Below are 19,261 nucleotides of genomic sequence, written 5' to 3' on the forward strand. Positions count from 1 at the left end.
GTTTGTTGTGGTTTGTGTTTTGTTCTTTTCCCGGTTTAATTACAACTGTATTAAGTGACTGTGATGACAGAATGTTTCAGGTAGGACTGAGATGAAAGTTCCTCTTTAGGTAACAAATTATCTACAACTGGAATGAAGAAGAAGGTGGAAAGTAATACTTACCAATCTGTAGAAGCCCATTTGTCAACAGCATGTAGGCCAGTCTTGATATTCTGACAGATTTCTCCATCAGTATCAGCGGACTGCATTAAACTGAAAACCTGGTTGATAACTGAAGATTCTCTGAGAATAAGGCCTATGACAACACACCAATCCAGACATCCTGCTTCCATGAAGATATGGAGCAAGTACCTATATGGAAAAAAACATCCTACTTATTTTTCCACTCTGAAGACAAAAGCAAAAGTCCCAGTGTGATTCTTTCTCCTAATGCTGCATTACCAGCAATTCTAGGTTTCAAATGCTCACGAGTTGCTTACCGCAGCTGGACCTGTGACTTGTGCGGCCCTTTACTGGCCAGTTCTAGAGAGAGGTGTTCAAGCTCTGACTGTGTTAAACTTAGACTGGAGAAGTTTTCATCCACCATGGTCCAGTCACCATCCACCATAGAACTTGTTTCAGTCAGGTCCGTTGCTGAACCAATGCTGCATTCATCACCTATCAAAAACACTCAGAAACATAAGGGAAAAAAGAAACTACTTACTTTAGTAAGACTCAGAATTTCTGAACTACTTCCTATACAAACTGACAAACAGTAAAGCTTTTGGTGTATCACAGTTACTTCAGGCATACTGTCCATCCCACTTCAGCATTCTTCTTGTCAAACTGTATGGTAGAACTATTCCTGCAGGAATGCAGTAGATCTTCTATCCAGTAAAAATAATTCAGGAGAATAATATCAATAAGGGATCCTAAATATGTGTTGGCAATCATCATAAAAGCAGAGAGATAGCCTCTTGCCTACTACAGTTCTAGAATTAAGTCTGTAGGAAAGTTTACAGTCTGTCTAAAGATTCTTCTTTCTTAAGCTTTAATTTTGTTAAAAATGAAGTTGCAATATCAAGTTCTTTTCTTCTTACAAAACCTGAAAATTCTGAAGGCTTTGTAATGTAAATATTTACTTGCACTAATTAGAAAAAGAAATAAGTGTTTCTAATAAAGAAGAGCACTTGTAGCCACAGAATTCTCAAGTTACAGTAACAACTGCAAAGCTAAAATCATTACAGTGGTGAGTCATGAAGACACCTACCCTTCAGAACAATTTCCATATTAAAGCAGATGCATCTTTCTGTAGAAAATTTTTAGGAAGTTAATTTTGCTTCCTGCACATGAATACTACTGCTGGACTAGTAACTTGTGAAATTATTATTATTATTAGAATTCAGCTTGCAATGTTTTAAAGACTATTAATTTTATTTCACTTTAGAAAAAACTGCTTCTAAATGCATACTGAAGTCCATTGAACTCAAAGGCCTTCATCAAGCTCAGAAAAGTATAAGATACTTGTTTACAGAAAGAGCAATAGTGGCAAACCAGCAGTACATGCAGTGCAACAGAAAGAGATACTCATTTTCCCCATTTTAGTTGTGCTTTTTTGCAGAGCTTTGCAACAAACTTACTTAAACCTAATGCATTCCTGCAGTCCCTAGAATTAATGAACAAGAGAAACAGGAGTGAAAATAGAGTGAGACAGTGCCCAAGCAGATGGAGATGATCTCCAAATGCTCTGAATCTCATAGAAAGCTCTAGAATCTTGGGGATACTGTAATTCACATGAAGCAATTAGGTCTTTCCATGTCCCCTGGAAAAGACATGACTTAGATACTGTTGAAAATGTTGGTCTAAGCTCAAACACAAGAGGGAGTATAAAAAATGTAAAAAAAAAATGAGATCAATGGTCAGACAAGCATTTCCTGTCTCAGATTGTGTTCAGAAAAAATACATGAAAAATAAAATTCCCCCTTGTATTTTCATAAGCTGATCATACATTTCAGCTTTTAGAAAAGCAATTTAAACACAACCATAGGAAAAAATAAAACTATACAGGTCTCTAGTTTTTCAAACTTCCTCAATAAATAATATGTCTAATAGCACTCTAAAGAACTCCAAAAGCACAAAGTTCATGCAATTAGAGCAGTGCTAACCTCTGCAAGAAGCTGATCTGTGTGTTAGACAAACATAAAAAGACCTCTTAGAACACTCTTCCTAGCCAGAATGAAAAAATACTGAACTTCAAATTATCACCAGAGACAGGAACTTCAGCAAATATCAGTTTCATGTTCTACTTCAAGTACTTAAAGCTGTACAGCATGGCCACTATCTATTGTAAAAATTTCAGTTTACTTTTCAACAAGCCCTTTTTTTTTTTCCTGAATTTTCCTTATCAGCAGTTGAGAAGCAACAATACAGCAGTGGCACACAAATGTCAAAACCTAAGTACATAATTCCAGGTGCATTTTTCCAATGAGCAGAGAGAAGGAAGAGTGACTAACCTTTACTTAGCAAAGGAGAAAGGAATGCATCTTGCATGTGTGGTCCATGGGATGAAACAGTGTCAATCTCTCTCTGGGAGCAGCTGACAGTCCCAAGCCAGCTGCGACTCCGAGGTGTGTTTGAAACCCCTGTATCCATTTCCATGTTTACAAAAGTGTCTGCAGACTGAGATTTTAGCAGTTGCTCCCCTATGGCTAAAAAAAACCAAAAACAAACCAGACCATAGAAAAGTCATGTAGCTATCCAAATAGAAATTTGGACAGACTTCCTGGCATTTCAGGATGCTAAAACTTGTATCTAAGTCAATATTCAATTAGTTTGCTGGGGGACCAAGAAAATAAGGAATGCAGCAAGTTTAGGTATTTCAAGAATTCCTGATCAGTTTTTTATGTGAGCACTGGCATAGAAAGAGTATCATCTGATAAAATGTTAGCATCAACAGACCTCAACAGGGATGGTGCTTCTAAGAGGAGGAAGGCTTGGCAGCTATTGTCAATTCTGCCATAAGGAGATAAGCCAGTGAACTGAGGGACTAGTAACACAAAGGAAGTTTACATCGAAGTCTTCCAAGCTCTTACCCTCCAGCATAAAGCAAATTTCAAATATTAGGAACATCAATTTTTAATTTAAAAAAAACCTAAACAAACCTCATCTAAAGACTATATAAGAATATTGATTTTAGTAATTTTCTGCAGCAGAATTTCCATGGAGCAATTTCCATGTTCAACTCAACATCTGCACAAGTGATACCCACTTCAGTAAACTTGAGAACGTAGGAAACTTCAACAGAAACAGTCATCACAACAAGAGATACCATCTGTGCTAAACAGAATCCCTTCAAAAAGTACACCCTCTGTGAGAAAGCTGTGGTGGCAAGCCTCAGCCTGTTCTTTGTTTGGTTGAACAGAGACAGAACAGATTCAGATTAACAGATGAAGGACTGCAGGAGGGAAACCTAGTCCTTATCAAGTCAGATGTTACAGCACCTGTTTTGTACTTCCCATTCTTGAAAGGTGAATTAATGGACGAAGCTGGTATGACTGGAAATGGCCAAAGGAAATCCTTGTGTAGCTTTTTCAAAGCTAACACAAAATCCTCTACATGGGCAGCTCTGGCTCTCTCCTTGCACAGCCAGCCTATGAGCTCAAAGCCCAACTGTGCAGCAAAGCAGCCGAGGTCTTTCAGCTTGATTTCTTCCAGCAGGCGCCGAGCGTGCCGCCACAGCATCATGTCAATGTACATGTTCTCAGCACAGTCACTGTCCTTGCTCCACCTGTACACAGACCACAGAACCACGTCAAGACTGATAAAACCGAGTCGTTGTGGCTGTTTGCCACAACCACAGTACATCAAGTGACCAGAATGGGGGGCAGAGAACAGGGGGGGACTTTCTATATTAATAGCAAAAGCAGTTTTCATCATTCCTTGCTATTTATATTCTCTGAAAGATCCCACTGCCTCAACATGCAGTGAAATAAAGAACAAAAGTTACAACAGCAGCACTGTTTATTGAGTATTAAACTATTAGCAGTGCAGAAAAAAGTAAAGCAGTAGAGCTAAAAGCCAGATACCATTACAAACTAACTTCTGAGAAACAAGTTTAGAGAACTAGTCAAATATTAGTCTAGGACCCTTCCTATCAAACCTTTTAAGATAGTACTCTCTATGAAAAATGACTAAGAGTATTTGAATTTATACTAAGATTGTTTTAAAAGTCTTTGTGGGGAAAAAAGTCAAAACAAAGATAATAATGAATCCCAGCTCAATGCTGCTTCTAAACCATAATACCTATAAATATCAATTCTGTATACAGCAGCTTTAGAGTGGTTCACCCCAAGGTGTAAAAGGCTCTATTGTAGCTTGTCAATACACTGATAGATCAACATGTGCACAGCAGCACAGCGCAACTGTGATAACTATGACACCGCAAACTGTGAACTTTCAGCAAAACAGAGCCTTCAAGTGTGAGGCATGTGATCTCACTAGCTATTGAAATTACTACACGTGCATACAGTGGTTTCAGATGCTTTTGGTCAGCGAGCATACCAGGGTATGTATACATACACACACATGTATTTACATGTGTGAGAATATATTCTCCAAAGAATGTTGTGAGAGACACAAACATTACAAGAGCTGTGAAAACACAAATGCAAAGGATGTGGAAGGAGACTATCACAAATCTAACTCTATGATATGGATGTATTTCTAGAACTTAAATTGGTAAGAGTGTTAGTACAGTACCTAACAAAGTGGGGAAGGAGATGACATTACTACCAATTACCTTTTTCCAGATGGGCCAGAAGGCATACTCAGTGTTTTTGTCAAATTAAACTTGCTATGGAGATTCTCTGCTGACTGGGATAAACTAATGCTGCGATGCCTGAAGAATTCAAAGCCACTACTTGAACTAGGTTCCTAAAACCAAGAAAATTAAAACAACACAGTCAAAGGAGCAAACAAGCTATGTAATGTCAAGATTAATCATAAAAGGTTTGATGCACAGTATTTGCTTTTCTCATCACAAACCTGAGTTGTTGGTGTAGCTGGGGGTGTCTCTGTTTCTCCAGAGCCAATGGCTTTAAGAAATCTAATCATATGACGACAAAGATCCCACTTTCCCTGCTCTAAGGCAGTATTAAATAGGAGAGTAGCATGTTGTCTGCTAACTGCTGGAACTTCCATATTCTGCAAGTAACAAAGTGTAATTAAGTTATTTACTTTTGCTGTAGAGCAACAAAAGTCCTATTAAGCCACATGGAGTCACATTCAAGTATACCAAAGATTATAAAAAGCAAATTTCATGCTACTATTTTCCTTTTTAAAACACTGAACTAACTACTTACATCACATGATCTTCCCCTCCCTCCTTCATAACAGGGCATAATATCAACAGAAAACTGTTAAATTAAAAATGTGCTGAACATGCACAACTTTGGTATGACATTTTTAAAATACTGCAATATTAGTAAATATCACCACTCTTGCAATATATTAGGTACCATTACCTGTAGGATAATAAGGTAAGAGGCAGCTGTGTCCAAGTCCTGGGCCATTAAGCACTCTTCAAATAAGTCCTTAGGGTTTCCAACAGCAGCAAAAAGGTAATTCCACAGGGCATATTCTGTCTTCCTAGCACAATGAACAACTGTCTGCAGGAAGAGGGGGAACTCTGTAATGAACTTCGCCACAGTGGGAAGGAGAGGGTCGGGAATGGGTTCCCGCGAGGTAGCTTCTTCTTCCAGCACTTCATGAAGCATCAGTTCTAGTACATGAGGAAAGTATGGTAATGTGGCACAGGAGTGGGCCAAAAGCAAGGCTTGTTCACCGAGGTTTCTAACCAAGAGCTGGCGTAAAATGTGATGGAGGTAGATCTGAGAGGTTCTCTCAACAATGGAGAAAGGAAAGAGAACCTCCAAGTGTTCTCTAGCACTGGTTTGAGTGTATAAACAGTCATAGAGCACAGTGTCATTAACAGCACCAAGAACCAAGGCATCTTCAAACAAAACAGCCAATGGGTATATGTTGATGTGGAAAGGCAGCATGATCCGTCTTGACAGAAAAGAATGTGGTTTTCGATGATCTCTGGGAAACAGGGGAAGCCAGACTTTCATACCTGCCCCACCACAGCTGAGCCACAGAGCCTCCAATAAGTGGCGTTTCTGTTTGTTAATCCTGCAAGTAGTCCATACATTTTCAACAGACTGGGCTAGGACAACTGGAGCACAAAAAGGCAGCTATTTAAAATGAAAAATAAACATAAAATCACTATTCATTACTCCTTTTTTTTTACCCTCTTCACAAGAACTATTTTTTAGCTAAGAACTACTCTCTTCAAACATGTTCTTCTTCTAACAAAAAAGAAACAAATCTGCTTATCTCTTAACTGCACCTTAGCATCTGAGAAAACACCACTTACTACTTACATTAACTCAAGACATTTCTTTGACTTTTTTTAATCTCCTTAATACTTAGTCAGGAAGCAGAAAGGTGAAAATAAAGGAGAAAAATAAAAACGTGCTCTCTGCTTCTTCAGTGAGCCCACAAGTTCAAACTAGAACTGACAAAATTACTATAAACACCATATCTGCTAGTGTTTGAGCTGCAAACAAATCTACATCTGAACTTTACAGATTTCACTTTCCTGAAGTGCTTGTTTCACATAGAATTGGTTTTCATCAGAACAGAAGAACTGAAAAATTCAGTAATCAATTTCTAGTGTTGTTGTTTTCAGGAACACTGTAAACATACTCTGCAAAAAATGACAATGCTTCATAAACATATGGAATAGTTTTAGATAGACCATAGATTTTCTGTCATTGGTGCATACCAAATTTTGCACAGGATCCTTATGCTTAAAACTTGTTTATTTCACTGCAATATAACCAGCGAACACAACTGGTAAATAGTTTAGTCAGACATTCTTAGAGGGGGAAAAAAAAAAGCCATGGAATAGTAATATACTTCCAGTTAATGATTCAGTCTTTAAGTGTGGATACTGCCCTGCATTATAGATCTATTTTCTTTATGTCTGGACCACTCTCTTCCATAACTTCTTCAGACACTTTTAAAGCTATATGCACTATTCCACGTATATTTACTCACATGCTTTCTTTGATTAGGATTATTATCTTTATCCCGTATCTGGGGTCCAGATCGATCCCTTTGCAACATGATGAGTTGTCCTGCTAAGTTAAGCATAATACTTTCAGCTTCGCAAGCCTATGGATAAAAAGAATATTATGCACATTATTTAAGCTTTTTGAATGCATCATTTTACTCATAACCACAATAAAACCCCAGAATAAAAAGAGTAAATTAACTGCACCACCTTGCAGAAATGACTAACAACCAAATTAAATACAGGATGACCCAGAAAAATCAGGTAGAACTAAGTACTGCAGTTCTTGTGCAAAGGAACTGGAAGGTTTCTTATTCACCAGACTCATTCCATGTGTTTGTTTGATATGGACTTTTTCCAACTATGTATCTTGGCACAGGCAAGCCACCAGCATTTTAAGAAAAATAAAGCTCTGTATTCTTATCAGTATCATAACTATATGATTACCAGTATCTGACTGCAAAGACTAACACTGATACACAACCCAAAAAGAGCTGAGCCAAAAAGAGTTGAGCCACAATTGCACAGCATCTTGAACTTTTATTTAGCTGCAGCTAGAGAAAAATCCTTCTAGTTAGGTATATCAAGAAAGCAAAGTATTCTTTCTGAAGATTTATTTCAGAACTGTCTCCTGTTAATTTTAAATCAAGTCACTGGAGCTATTGCCATGACGTGCATTAAGCTTAGTTTTAAAATATGTGGATAGAGGATCTGTATGGTAAATTTGAAGCATTAGGGGTCAAGGAATAGGTAAAAACACAGAAAAGGCTGACACACTCCACAAAGTCAGACACATTGCTTTGTCTACAGTGCAGGGTCATATTTAGTACTAAGAATAATATTTATATTTTGATCAAGAGGATCAACAGAATTTAATTTCCTTCTTTGTTAGAAAGGAAGAAAGAAGTAGTATCTCTTCAGTCTGAAACAAAGTTTAAATATTACTGTTATATTTATGCTGTAAAAGGTTTCAGTAGCTTTTTCTCAAAATTAGGAAACACGAGAGGTCAGGTAATTCAGGAATACAGATGCTGTCTCATGGTTAAGATGGACTAGAAAACCACAAGTATGTTGCTTTTCATGCCCATGTCTAAGACCATATCAAAGTCTCTGGACACATGTTCAGCACTGTAGGACCCTAAATTAGAAGGAACTGAAGGAAGGAACCACAAACCTTCAGACTTCACATCTGTGCCACCACTTTCGTATCTGCCAGTGCCTTTGGGATGTGGAGAAAATTATGCACCACCACGTTTCCCAGCGTGCCTCACAGACAACACAACTTCTCAGCCATCTTAAGGTAGCTGCTCTCACAAAAAAATACACTTCTTACTGCAGCTACTTGGTTAAGCCTAATTTGCTTACAGCCCAGACAGCAAAAATCCCAGTTCTCTTTGCACTATGTTCTCAGTGGCCTGACTAATTTTTGGAGTTAAGACAGGGCTTCACCTTCACACCCTAAGTTATTGTTTGGCTGTTGACCTATCTCCTGACATAACTAGCGGGGGATATTATCTTACTTTATTTTAGCGTAGTAGGAAATTGCCTAAAAGTAACCTTATATGGTCATATGCCATCTTTTCCTTTTTTCTATTTATTCTTTGAGTAATAGACATGCTGCTGCAAGAAAGGTAATTCCTAATGATACAGATTGCTCTGGTTTTCAATTTTTAATACACAACAGAGCAACATAACCTTGACATAGTTAAATTAAATTTGTCCTCCAAGATTTGGCCCCAAATTTAGATAAGATAAAGATAACAAGAGAAGGTATGAAATAAAATCCAAACTCTTACTTCTTTTTCCATCCCCTCGCCCCCAATTCACACATAAAATGTCTGTATAATAAGCATCAGAAAAAACGTTCTGGACTTTACCATATAAAAGAACCACTGATTCATTTATAAGCCAGGTAACCCTTGAGGAGTAAGTTAACAAATCCAGGCACCAATTCTACCAAATTTTGAAACCTGTTACCTGCTGAGGCATCTTCAAGGTTATGCCAGTCTCTGTCCTCACTGATGTCAATGTAACAGACACTACAAGAAAAGGATGAGGAATGTACCGAGACATGGACACTTCCTGAAGAACTTGGATACTGGCAGTAGGGTTAAGACTGAAAGGAAAGATGAGAACATTTAGATATTTTACAATAGTATTTAACATAAAGTTACTATCCTGAAGTAAATAAGCAACTTAACCCCAGTAAACAGTTTATTCTACAGACTAAAATGATGTTTCTTCAATCAGGAATCAGTAGATATGCTCTCATATCTACTCTGCATAAAAGTTACCACATAAACCTAAGCTGGGTTACTTATCTTGATAGTTTGGGGAAATACACCTATAAGTGGATAGAAGACAACATCAGATGCTTCAGAATAAGACTCTATTGACCCTTCAATGAGACAGTTCCAGAGCTTGGATTCTGCTGGGAGTCTTTCTGGTAAAGTATTGAAAATATTTTCCTCTAAAGCTGATCAACAATTTGCTTTCTTATAACAAAAAAAGGTCCTGTCTGGCTGAAGCCAAGATATCATAACTGTAAGAAAAATCATCTGCTTAGGCACTTGAAAAAAATGAAAAGCTACCTGTGAATCTTTATCTCCTCCTTGTGTTCTCTTATCTTAACTGTCGCAAAGTATCAGGCATATCTTATATTGCTACTAAATTTTTGCACTAAAATAACTCCCCATCACAATAACAAAACCAAACCTTTTCTCTCTCCATCTTTGCAAGTCTGCTGCCACCTCACAATTCCTACTTTTAATGTTAGAAACTTTCTTTTATTTAAAAATATTCAAATACTTGGCTGCCTTTTGTACCTTTCTCTTCTATTTACATTCAGTTTTCATCCTATCAGTTAACAACATGTTTGATCAGACAGCTGGAAATGTGCATACATCAGTCACTACCTCCACACCTAATCTGTCTATCAGCATGCATGCAAGTGACAACACCTGTGCATACAGACAACACTTACCCCTCTGTAGTTTAAAAATCCAACTCCACAAGTTATCAAACACCTTTGTATTATGCTAAGAATTTACTCAGACTGAGAACAGATTTACAAGTACCATACTGCAAAAGCATTTAGATACTGACACTCACCCCTCAGACCTTCTCTCAATACTGTAAAGGCAAATGGAACAATCTGCTCTGAACAATATGACAATGTCCCGGAAGACACTCAGTAGTAACGTGTCTGCCTGCACTTTGGTGATGTGCGCAAACGCATTGTCAAGATTAGACGTTCGCAGGTAGATTCTCAGCTGCAAGGAAAAGGAGTAGTTTGAATACAGGTCCTATTAACCAATAAACTAACAATAGTTCCACTTTCAATTATTTTCTTTTTTGGTGGAATGGCTGTCCAGGACTTCTAGCAAGACACCTTACTGGGTTTTTGTTTCATCAAATGTTTTACCCATTGCATTTTATTATTGCATCCCAAGTGATTAAAGCACAGTACAGCCAAATCTGAAGTACTGAACAACAATATTAAGGAAGGAGTTTTAGTCAGTAGTTTTAAAAAGCAAAAAGTAAGTAAATCTTCTCAGCCGATCTAATTTAAAACCTTACAAAAGTGTCCCAAAATGCTGTAACTGGGCATCTCAAAACAGTCTTCATGCTAACATGCAAAAATGTCACAAAGTTTTCAGAATAATAGGTAGATTCACTGTAGTCAGCAAAAAAATGTTTTTTAACAGTAACAATAAAAATTTTCTGCAAATAATTACTTGTATATTAATAAATAAATTCTGAATATGACCAAAAACCACCTATGTTTATAGTTTGCAAATATGTTAATAATACTACTGTGCTTTTCATGTTTATAATACTAGTGTAAAACAGAACAGATATTCTAATCATTATATATTTACTTTGAAGAAAAATACTTCACCTCTTCTTGATGATCATTTAAATTATAACATGCAAGAACGATGAAGTCATTCCACCATGCTAAGCCACCTGTTACCATCATATTTTGCTCCTAAAAAAAAAAAAAGAAAGCAAATGACATATATGTATGCATTTTTATATACTTATACACAGGAACATGTACATTATATGAGTAATTTCTGAAAGCCATACATGATCTCTATAAACTATACACATATGGCAAGACAATCTATGTATATGAAATTTTTGCTGGTTAGAAAACCAAAGTACTAAAGAATTGTATGCAAAGGACAAACATCACCCTATAAAACACAGCTTTTCACAGTTCCTTATGCTATTGGCATCCCTGAACTTAAATCTGCTTCTGACCAGAATTTACAAGCTTTACATCCAAAGCTATGTCACATAAATTCTCAGGTAAGACAATGGAAGTAAGTGTCTGACTGTACACACTCTGATTTGGAAACCTGTTAATAATCAGACACAAATCAGTGTGTCAAAACAACAAGATAAGTGTTTCAGACATTTTATGAAAAACACATGTAAAACCAGCATCCCTAATCCCAAGTGTGTCTACAGGCTGTTTACTTGAAAAAGATATTTTTTAGTTTTCACCAAGTCTCACATTCCAACAAATAAAATCTTCCAGTACACCAGAATAAAATACCACAACTTCTCACCTGGGTAATGTTTCCAAACAGCTTCCATTTTTTGGTGAGTAAAGAATAATGTGCAAAACCAAACTTGCCAACAACAGCTACATTCTGTCCAAGCTTGTCAATAGCTGAAAACTGTAAAAAAAAAAATAAATTATCAAACCTTATTTAAGGGAACTTATTTAAATGATATATCATATCCAAGAACAACACCACAAGGCACTATAACATCAGACCCAAAATTTGTAAGGTATCTTCATGTTTTATAATTTACTGCCCCACACAAGTCTTTTCTGTAATGTAAAACAATGATGTCATTTTCCAGAGCTCAGCCAATCATAATGGACAATTATAAACCTCCAATATTTTTAAATAAGCAGGAATATATTCTTCAAATAACTCACCCTTATAGGCCAGTTGCTCTCTAGATATGTACTATGAATCTAAAAAAAAGGAGAAAATCAAAACCACATGACTATACCAAGTACCACTGAAGTACTGAGTAGTTATGATGTCCTAAAGTAATTTTTACAATGTCCTGTTTTTCCAGAACACTGGTTTAAACGTTTTTAATGCTGGATTTTGGTTTTTAAATACAATTACTCCCAGCCTGCTGAAAGTTACTGAAGCCCAAGTGTTACCCTGTTCTTAACACATGAAATATCAAAATGCATCAACAACATACAACAGCTAATACTATATCGCAGATTAATCATTATAATTTGCTCATCTCCCCTCCCAGGTACTTCTCCCTCCAAGTGATCCTTTCATGGGAACAACGAAGTTTTGACAAACAGAGTGTTCGAGTTTCAGTGTTGAGATGAAATTTCTAATCCCATTAGAAATACACATCAGCATATCCAAAAGCCTTGTTATTAGAGAACTTGACTGGAATATGTCAGATTAAATCTTGACACTGGATGCTTCATGTCACATGGAATGATACAAACCAAGGTTCAAACTCCAGTCCTTGGTCTGGCATAAAGTAGGTAGGTACTCTCATTACCCAGCCACTTTCTGTTTTCATGGGTATGTTGCTCCCCACAGTAATTCTAATTGTGTCAGCTTTTCTCTTGCCTCAGCCTTCTCCCGCCTACAGCAGTTTCAGAAGACAGAAGAGCTACCTGACCAGCTTAAGTGGAAACTCAACAGCATCTAGAACCTGACTTACATGCTTAGAATCAAATGCTGTTTGCTTCTATCGATTCATGTACTACGTGAAGAACAAAATTTTGGGGACCTTGTAAAAACCTTTATTTAGAAAAATACCTACCAATTCAAGCATGAAGAATCAGAATTACAGTAGAATTACAGATTAAAAGTTATTTAACTTTTTGTTTATATTACAGACAACACTGTACCAAGGCAAACCCCAAGAGACAATAAAAAGGCAATGATATCATACTAGAGGAAAACAGTATGGCAGAAGAGAGCTGATGAGATCAGTTGCAAATTTCAGTCCTACAAACTTCTGTAAGCACAGAGCACATATAGGCAACAATTACCTGTACAACATGCCAATGCCGGTGTCCTAGTAAAGTGCTTAAACCCTGAGAATCTAAACTGCCATCTGAAAATGGGCCTCTTTCCCTGCTATGGTTATGTTCAGAGTGTGCCGAAGTATTTCTGGGACTCTGAGCCTGTGTTGCATCTCCACAGTTCAAATACAAGCGATCTTCTCCTTGAAGGAGGACTTGTTCCTGGTTACTCTGTATTAAAAACAAAACAACAAAAAACCAAAAGCAACCTTGACTTCCATGTACAGAAAACAAAGGAAAACACATGATCAATATATTAAGAGCACTGAGGCAGTTCTCAGTTTTTTTATCACTATGTACCAGCAGGTTTTATGTTGCAGCATTGCAGAGCAGTATTTTCACAGTACCATTTTAAAGGTTCTACGTCAAAACGGGAAACAAGCCTCATGGTTTCAAAATAGACTTAGAATCTGTTAAGAGAGTAACTCAGAGGTCACCTGAAAACTGGAATATGCTTTAAAATCAGGATCAAGAAAAAACTTACCATACAAGGATTAACAGTGAGGGCACTCTTGATGAACTGAAACTGCAGAATACCGAACTGCTGAGCTTTATTATTTGCATCTCTTTCAGGTTTCATGTTTGAAGAAGAATTCCCATCAATAACCCAGAGATGATACCCTTCTGATCCCCAGGTCTGAATGTAAAAGAATAACAATAATAAAAACCTTAAACCAAAACTATATATTCTCAAAAAACAAGAACTACAGAAACTTACTGTAAATGATCTTATGATAGACATGAGCCTGGTAAAAAACCCACACATTTTGGTGTTCTAAAATGTATCATTATAGGAATCAAGCAGTAAAATTGACAAGTAACAGTAAGAATCTAGCTTGAATTATTTTCTTTATTATGCAAAAAATATTAATTAAATTAAGTGTGATTATGCAAAGATACCCAAACAATCCTGATCCCCAAAATTACACTGGCTCTTGTTCATGTGGTATCAGAGTTCCACTCTTTGAAGTTTTTTAAAAGCTACATTGTACTGCCATTGCAAATATGTACCTCCACTTGGGACATGAGTTCAAAATTGTCAATCTTCACAGAAACTAGGTCATACATAAATAAAACAAAATGTTTTAGAAATGCTGTACAAAATTCATCATGGGTTGTATGAGGCCTTGAAGAATGTGTTTGATATTTATCAATATCTATAATTTTACAGATTTAATGTTAACTACTTTGTATTAAAAAACCAGCAGTTAAGTTTCTCTGGAATTCATAATCTGAGTAAAGTTACTTTAACTGTCAAGGGTCAGCCCATAATTTTAGAAAAATAAGGAAGTTTACAATTAGTGCTGTACTGTGTCTCACTGTTCTTTAAAATACAGCACCAGATTAAAAAAAAAAAAAAAAAAAGGAAAAAAAGGATATTACGGAAAACCAAAAGTGTTCATTCTTAGAAATAAAAGCAAAGGTAAGAAAAGGCATGTCATGAATACTTCATGATCAGGTTTATACATGAAAAGAAAAATTCATCAGTTGTCGCATTTTCCTTCAATGCAACATTGCAGTTAAGAAGTATACTAGAGGTATCTTACTCTTGAAAATTAAGTGAAAGAAAGACAGTTTGATTTTCTGAAAATCTGTTATACTAAAACCAATTTAAAACATTAACAGCCACCCTATTACAGTATTTTTACATTCATATTTACCATGGAACTGATCTTCAGAGGGTCCTTTTTGGCACCATCAGATTGATACCTTAAAACCAGAACAGAACAAGTTTGAGTTTGGAACTAACTTTATCAAAACAAGAAATTATCTCTTTATCTTCCTATTGCTATATGCTTCTATACTGAACCTCATCTCAAATGGTAAAGCCCGTTTGATCCACAACACTGCAAAAAAGGCAATGCAATTGTAGATGTGTAGCATAAACTGCCTGAATGATGATTTCCGGATGTTAGCATATTTTCAGCAAATATATAGTGGCACTGAGGGAATTTTAATATTTGCTTGCTCAAGCCTGCCTTTAGGGTAATTTGCTTTTACAGCCAAAAAGACCACTACAAATGATATATTCAAATGACCCCCTCCTAAATATTTGTCAATTATTTCAATATCTAAGAGATCACAAAGGAAAAAGATTTTAAAAAGCTAATTCAGTGAATTAATTTCTAATTAAATGCTTTTAATTAGAAAAATAAAGGCTCCTATTTACAATTTCATTAAAGATACTCACGCAAAATCACCTCCTAAAGTACAGATAAGCTGAGCACCAAAAACACTCCATAAGGACAAGCCTCCACATTCCCAAGTCACCATCACAACACAGCTATCAGGTGACCATCTGATTAGTTTAACAGGTCCTGTTTTATTCCAAATATCTGTTTAAAACCAGACAATAAAATATCATGTGAAAAACATCTAATGTCCTTCAACTGTCTTCATGGTAAGAGCAGAAACAAAAGTATATGGAAATAAATACTTGATTTTTCAATTAACTGATGTATTAAATCAAAATTACCATATCAAAATTAATAAGTAGTAAATTTATCAAATAAAATTTATCAAATAAAAATTTCATGGTTTCTTTCCACTGCATTCTTGGTTTTGTAAGAAACTAAGACTACATGAAAACATGCCAGATATACACTGCACTATAACACAACCACAGAACTACAATTCTGATAAAATGATTTTTAGGACAAAAGAGGCACTTAACTCTCAAACTCTTATTTACAGTTTTGTTTTTTAACTGAAACTTTATAGGTACACCTATTTTTAGTTGAGGACACAATTTATCTACTTTGTTCCTCACTTTCATCACTACTACATGAAAAATCTCCCTGCAGTTCAAGGAAGGCTGCTGCATTACTCCATTTTTTTTCTGTAGTACTCTATATGTCAGTTGGTTCAAGTTAATTCACTCTTCTGTTATACTTATTATCAGTTTTGACAATATTCTCTCATTTTCTCAGGTGAATAATTGGAAAGTAATCTCAAGATTCAGATTTAGTTAAAAAAAACAAAAACAAAACAAAACCAAAAAGCCACAAACCACGCACCCAGACCATCACATATGAAACACATCCAAAAGTTGAGTTAAAAAGCAAGCAACTAAAAGAACAAATGCACAAGAGTAAATTACTACAAACATGCAGGAGTAAATACAATCACAGCAGTGATCATGCAAACAAACAAACAGATGGCCAAGGATAAAAAGTATTCTATACCCTAGAAACAGTTGGACAATTCTAGCAATAAAAGTAGCTCACCAGGGTATTGTTTTGGTGTCAGCTCCAATTTATGAGAAAGTTGCATGGCGCCAGTGGTGGTATCTATCGTATAAACCTGCACAGAGCCACTGAAAGAGATTACACATACCTTAGACTACATTTGGATTTCTCATCAGTTTCAAGAGGTTAAGGAAAGCTGCTTTTTCTCTCACAAATACCAAATTTATTTAGAACAGAAATGTTGTATCAAGTAATATTCAAAGAATTTTATGAAACGAATTTCTAAGATACTTTCCAGAAGGCAGCAGAAGATCCAAAATACCAGCCCTCTATAATAACCAATGCACTGTTTCATTCTCTGAAAATATATATGCACACAAAATTCATATATTTATGGTGTCCAACTGCAAGACAATCCATGAGGAAAGTCAGTATTTCTTCAGTGCTAAAGTTCATCAGGGTTGTACTAATGCATACCAAGATCAGTAAATTACAGTAACTACTACTGTTTCAGAGGAAACACCAACACACTACATTGTTACTACAACTAAGAATACTAATTCTTAAGACAAGAACTGAAAATTAAACTACTAGATCTTTTGAAATACCCTAAAAAAAACCCAAATAAAATACAATCAAAGAAAATAAAAAGCTGCACTCTAGATCTGCTAAAGCAGTATTATACAGAGGGGACTGCCTTGAAGGAGCAGTAAGCAAAACACCATAACTAAAACCACTTTTGCAACATTTAGTTTACATATATTCATAGCTACTCAAATAGGCAACAGTTTGCCTGACCAAATCATCTCTTCACAGAGCATTTTCTCGGTTCAGTGCAAAGTGTTGATTCTTGTCCAATATAATTATGATTAACTGCTTAAAACTGACTTTATAATCCTGCTTTGAGATTAGGTGGAACAGCAGCACTTTCCAATCCATGCTACTGCTCCAGCCACCTTTTATTTCCCCCCCGCCCCGAATGGAACAGCAAGCATAAATTTCAATTGCAGTTTAAGCAGGCAACGAATTCTTTCCACCTCTCTCCTACCTTCTTAACAGAGCACATTATACAGTCTCTAGGAAGATGGATCAGCTTCATCTTTACAGCTCTTGCAACACAACTTGGTAAGAAGTAACCACTACTTCAGCTTCAGAATTAAAAGTTTTCCCCCGCACTGAACTAGCTTTACAAAACTTACTTAGCACATCCAAATGCCATTAGCCTGTATTTGTTATTCACTGCAACACAAGTTCCATCAACCACATCTTGTGCCCAAACACCATGGAGCTGCTGTAAAGAAAGGAATTCACAGGATTTTTTGTTAAACAGTGCTTTTATTAATGACAGTCAGCTTCTACCCATGTTCACCACATTACACATCTATTAGTTGACCATCATCTCATGAAATTTCTATTGCAAATGTCAAGATGAACTGAGATGGCTCAAATAAACAAAATCCAGTATATGTACATCTGGTTTCATTCTTCTTACTATAAATTACAGAAAGATGTCAGGTAAGGAAACTGTTTATCAGAGCTCTAAATAATCAAAGCAGGTCAACAGCTATAAGGCAAAAAACCCCACCCAAAAAACAACCTCATACTGCATAAAAGAACCCCAGTATATGATACTAAGAATGAAAAGAAAACACAAAACAGGGAAATAAACTCCCATCTGCAAAAGCTGAAATCACAGATATTATAATTGTGTGAAGAAGTCTGGACATCAGATGTATTCTTTTGGGTTTTCTGTAACTAAAATAAAGATATCTAATGAAAAAACATACTACTTTTTAAGCTGAATTACATGTAAGAAAATATTTCACTTGGAAAAGATTCCTTTAAAACAAATTCTGAAGTACATTTGTCATTATGTGACAGACATAGACTTGATCGGGGCTAAAACCTAGAAATATTACCTATGATATTTAGCCATAGGAGAAATCACTTCTTACCATCCCACTTGTAACTAGCAACAGGAAGTCTGCTGCAGACACAATAAGACCAACTCTATAATGACATTTTGAACAAATAAACAAAAGTTAAATTTACTATCAATTATGTTCTCTCATGGATACTAACCCTAGACCAATCTAGCTCAAATGAAATAGTCTTGTTCTTATGTTCTCTCTTAAGTGCATGCTAAATTTTAGTTTCTTTGTAGCTGAACAGAATTTAAAGTAGAAAGCTAACTGAAATACAGAGACCAAAGAAAATGTACTTATTGTACCATACAGGGCAGAAATACCAAAGGAAACATACCTCAGCAGTGAATCTACTTGACATTGGTGTAATGAAACCAACTCTGCCATCATTAAAAACAACAGCAAAGCCATCAAGCGTGGCACAGTATTCCATATCTCTGATGTAAACATCTTCAAAGCCCAAAAATGAACCTGCTGAGAGAATATCAGTTGTTTAAGACGTGAACACAGATATATTGTAAGCCAACGGACATTTCAGATGTTTACTTACTAATTCAAAGAAAAAAACTAATTTAAACAGGTTATTTTGTACACAGTTACAAACGGTAAAATTTTCTCATCTCTGCCTAAGTTTTTATATTAGATGGTGTGTCACCAAGAGGTAATTATTGTAAGCAGTAGAAAATCCCAAAACCTACCTCGAGAAGACTGTAGATCCACAGAAAATGGAACTGTACATAGGTTGATGGCCTTCCTTCCATTGGTCATACCATCCCAGTGAACAAGATGGAGAAATCCATCAGCAGTAGCAACAAGTAGGTCTTCTAACATGGACTGCAAACTAACAAAAATATTTGTCAATCCCCAAAAAACTGCATCTCAAACCAATGTCAGAAAAAAAATCAATTGATGTAATAAACACATTATTACTGCTTCTTGT

The 19,261-nt window shown here is 36.0% G+C and overlaps 1 protein-coding gene across 5 annotated transcripts in view; it reads right to left on the reverse strand.

Annotated features, from left to right (window-relative positions):
* Positions 1-19,261, reverse strand: part of RIC1 (RIC1 homolog, RAB6A GEF complex partner 1) — a 47,702-nt gene that overhangs the window by 670 nt on the left and 27,771 nt on the right. Inside the window, exons 5-25 of one of the 5 annotated variants that reach the window (XM_051788228.1) lie at positions 19,020-19,162; positions 18,659-18,792; positions 17,596-17,687; positions 16,436-16,524; positions 15,400-15,544; positions 14,870-14,918; positions 13,693-13,845; positions 13,176-13,379; positions 12,075-12,113; positions 11,695-11,805; positions 11,016-11,105; positions 10,226-10,386; positions 9,092-9,230; positions 7,099-7,215; positions 5,502-6,230; positions 5,023-5,181; positions 4,778-4,911; positions 3,480-3,766; positions 2,493-2,687; positions 480-669; positions 163-351 (exon numbers count right to left, since the gene is read on the reverse strand). In XM_051788228.1, the coding sequence (XP_051644188.1) occupies positions 163-351; positions 480-669; positions 2,493-2,687; positions 3,480-3,766; positions 4,778-4,911; positions 5,023-5,181; positions 5,502-6,230; positions 7,099-7,215; positions 9,092-9,230; positions 10,226-10,386; positions 11,016-11,105; positions 11,695-11,805; positions 12,075-12,113; positions 13,176-13,379; positions 13,693-13,845; positions 14,870-14,918; positions 15,400-15,544; positions 16,436-16,524; positions 17,596-17,687; positions 18,659-18,792; positions 19,020-19,162 (3,549 nt within the window). Of the gene's footprint in view, positions 1-162; positions 352-479; positions 696-2,492; positions 2,688-3,479; positions 3,767-4,777; positions 4,912-5,022; positions 5,182-5,501; positions 6,231-7,098; positions 7,216-9,091; positions 9,231-10,225; positions 10,387-11,015; positions 11,106-11,694; positions 11,806-12,074; positions 12,114-13,175; positions 13,380-13,692; positions 13,846-14,869; positions 14,919-15,399; positions 15,545-16,435; positions 16,525-17,595; positions 17,688-18,658; positions 18,796-19,019; positions 19,163-19,261 lie in introns of those variants that run through there. The other 4 variants (XM_051788229.1, XM_051788230.1, XM_051788226.1 and 1 more) reach the window with 4 other exon arrangements.

Source organism: Manacus candei, unplaced genomic scaffold (genome assembly GCF_025592945.1).
Source record: "Manacus candei isolate 608988 ecotype Guabito, Panama unplaced genomic scaffold, ASM2559294v1 h1tg000024l, whole genome shotgun sequence".
NCBI classification, from domain to species: domain Eukaryota; kingdom Metazoa; phylum Chordata; class Aves; order Passeriformes; family Pipridae; genus Manacus; species Manacus candei.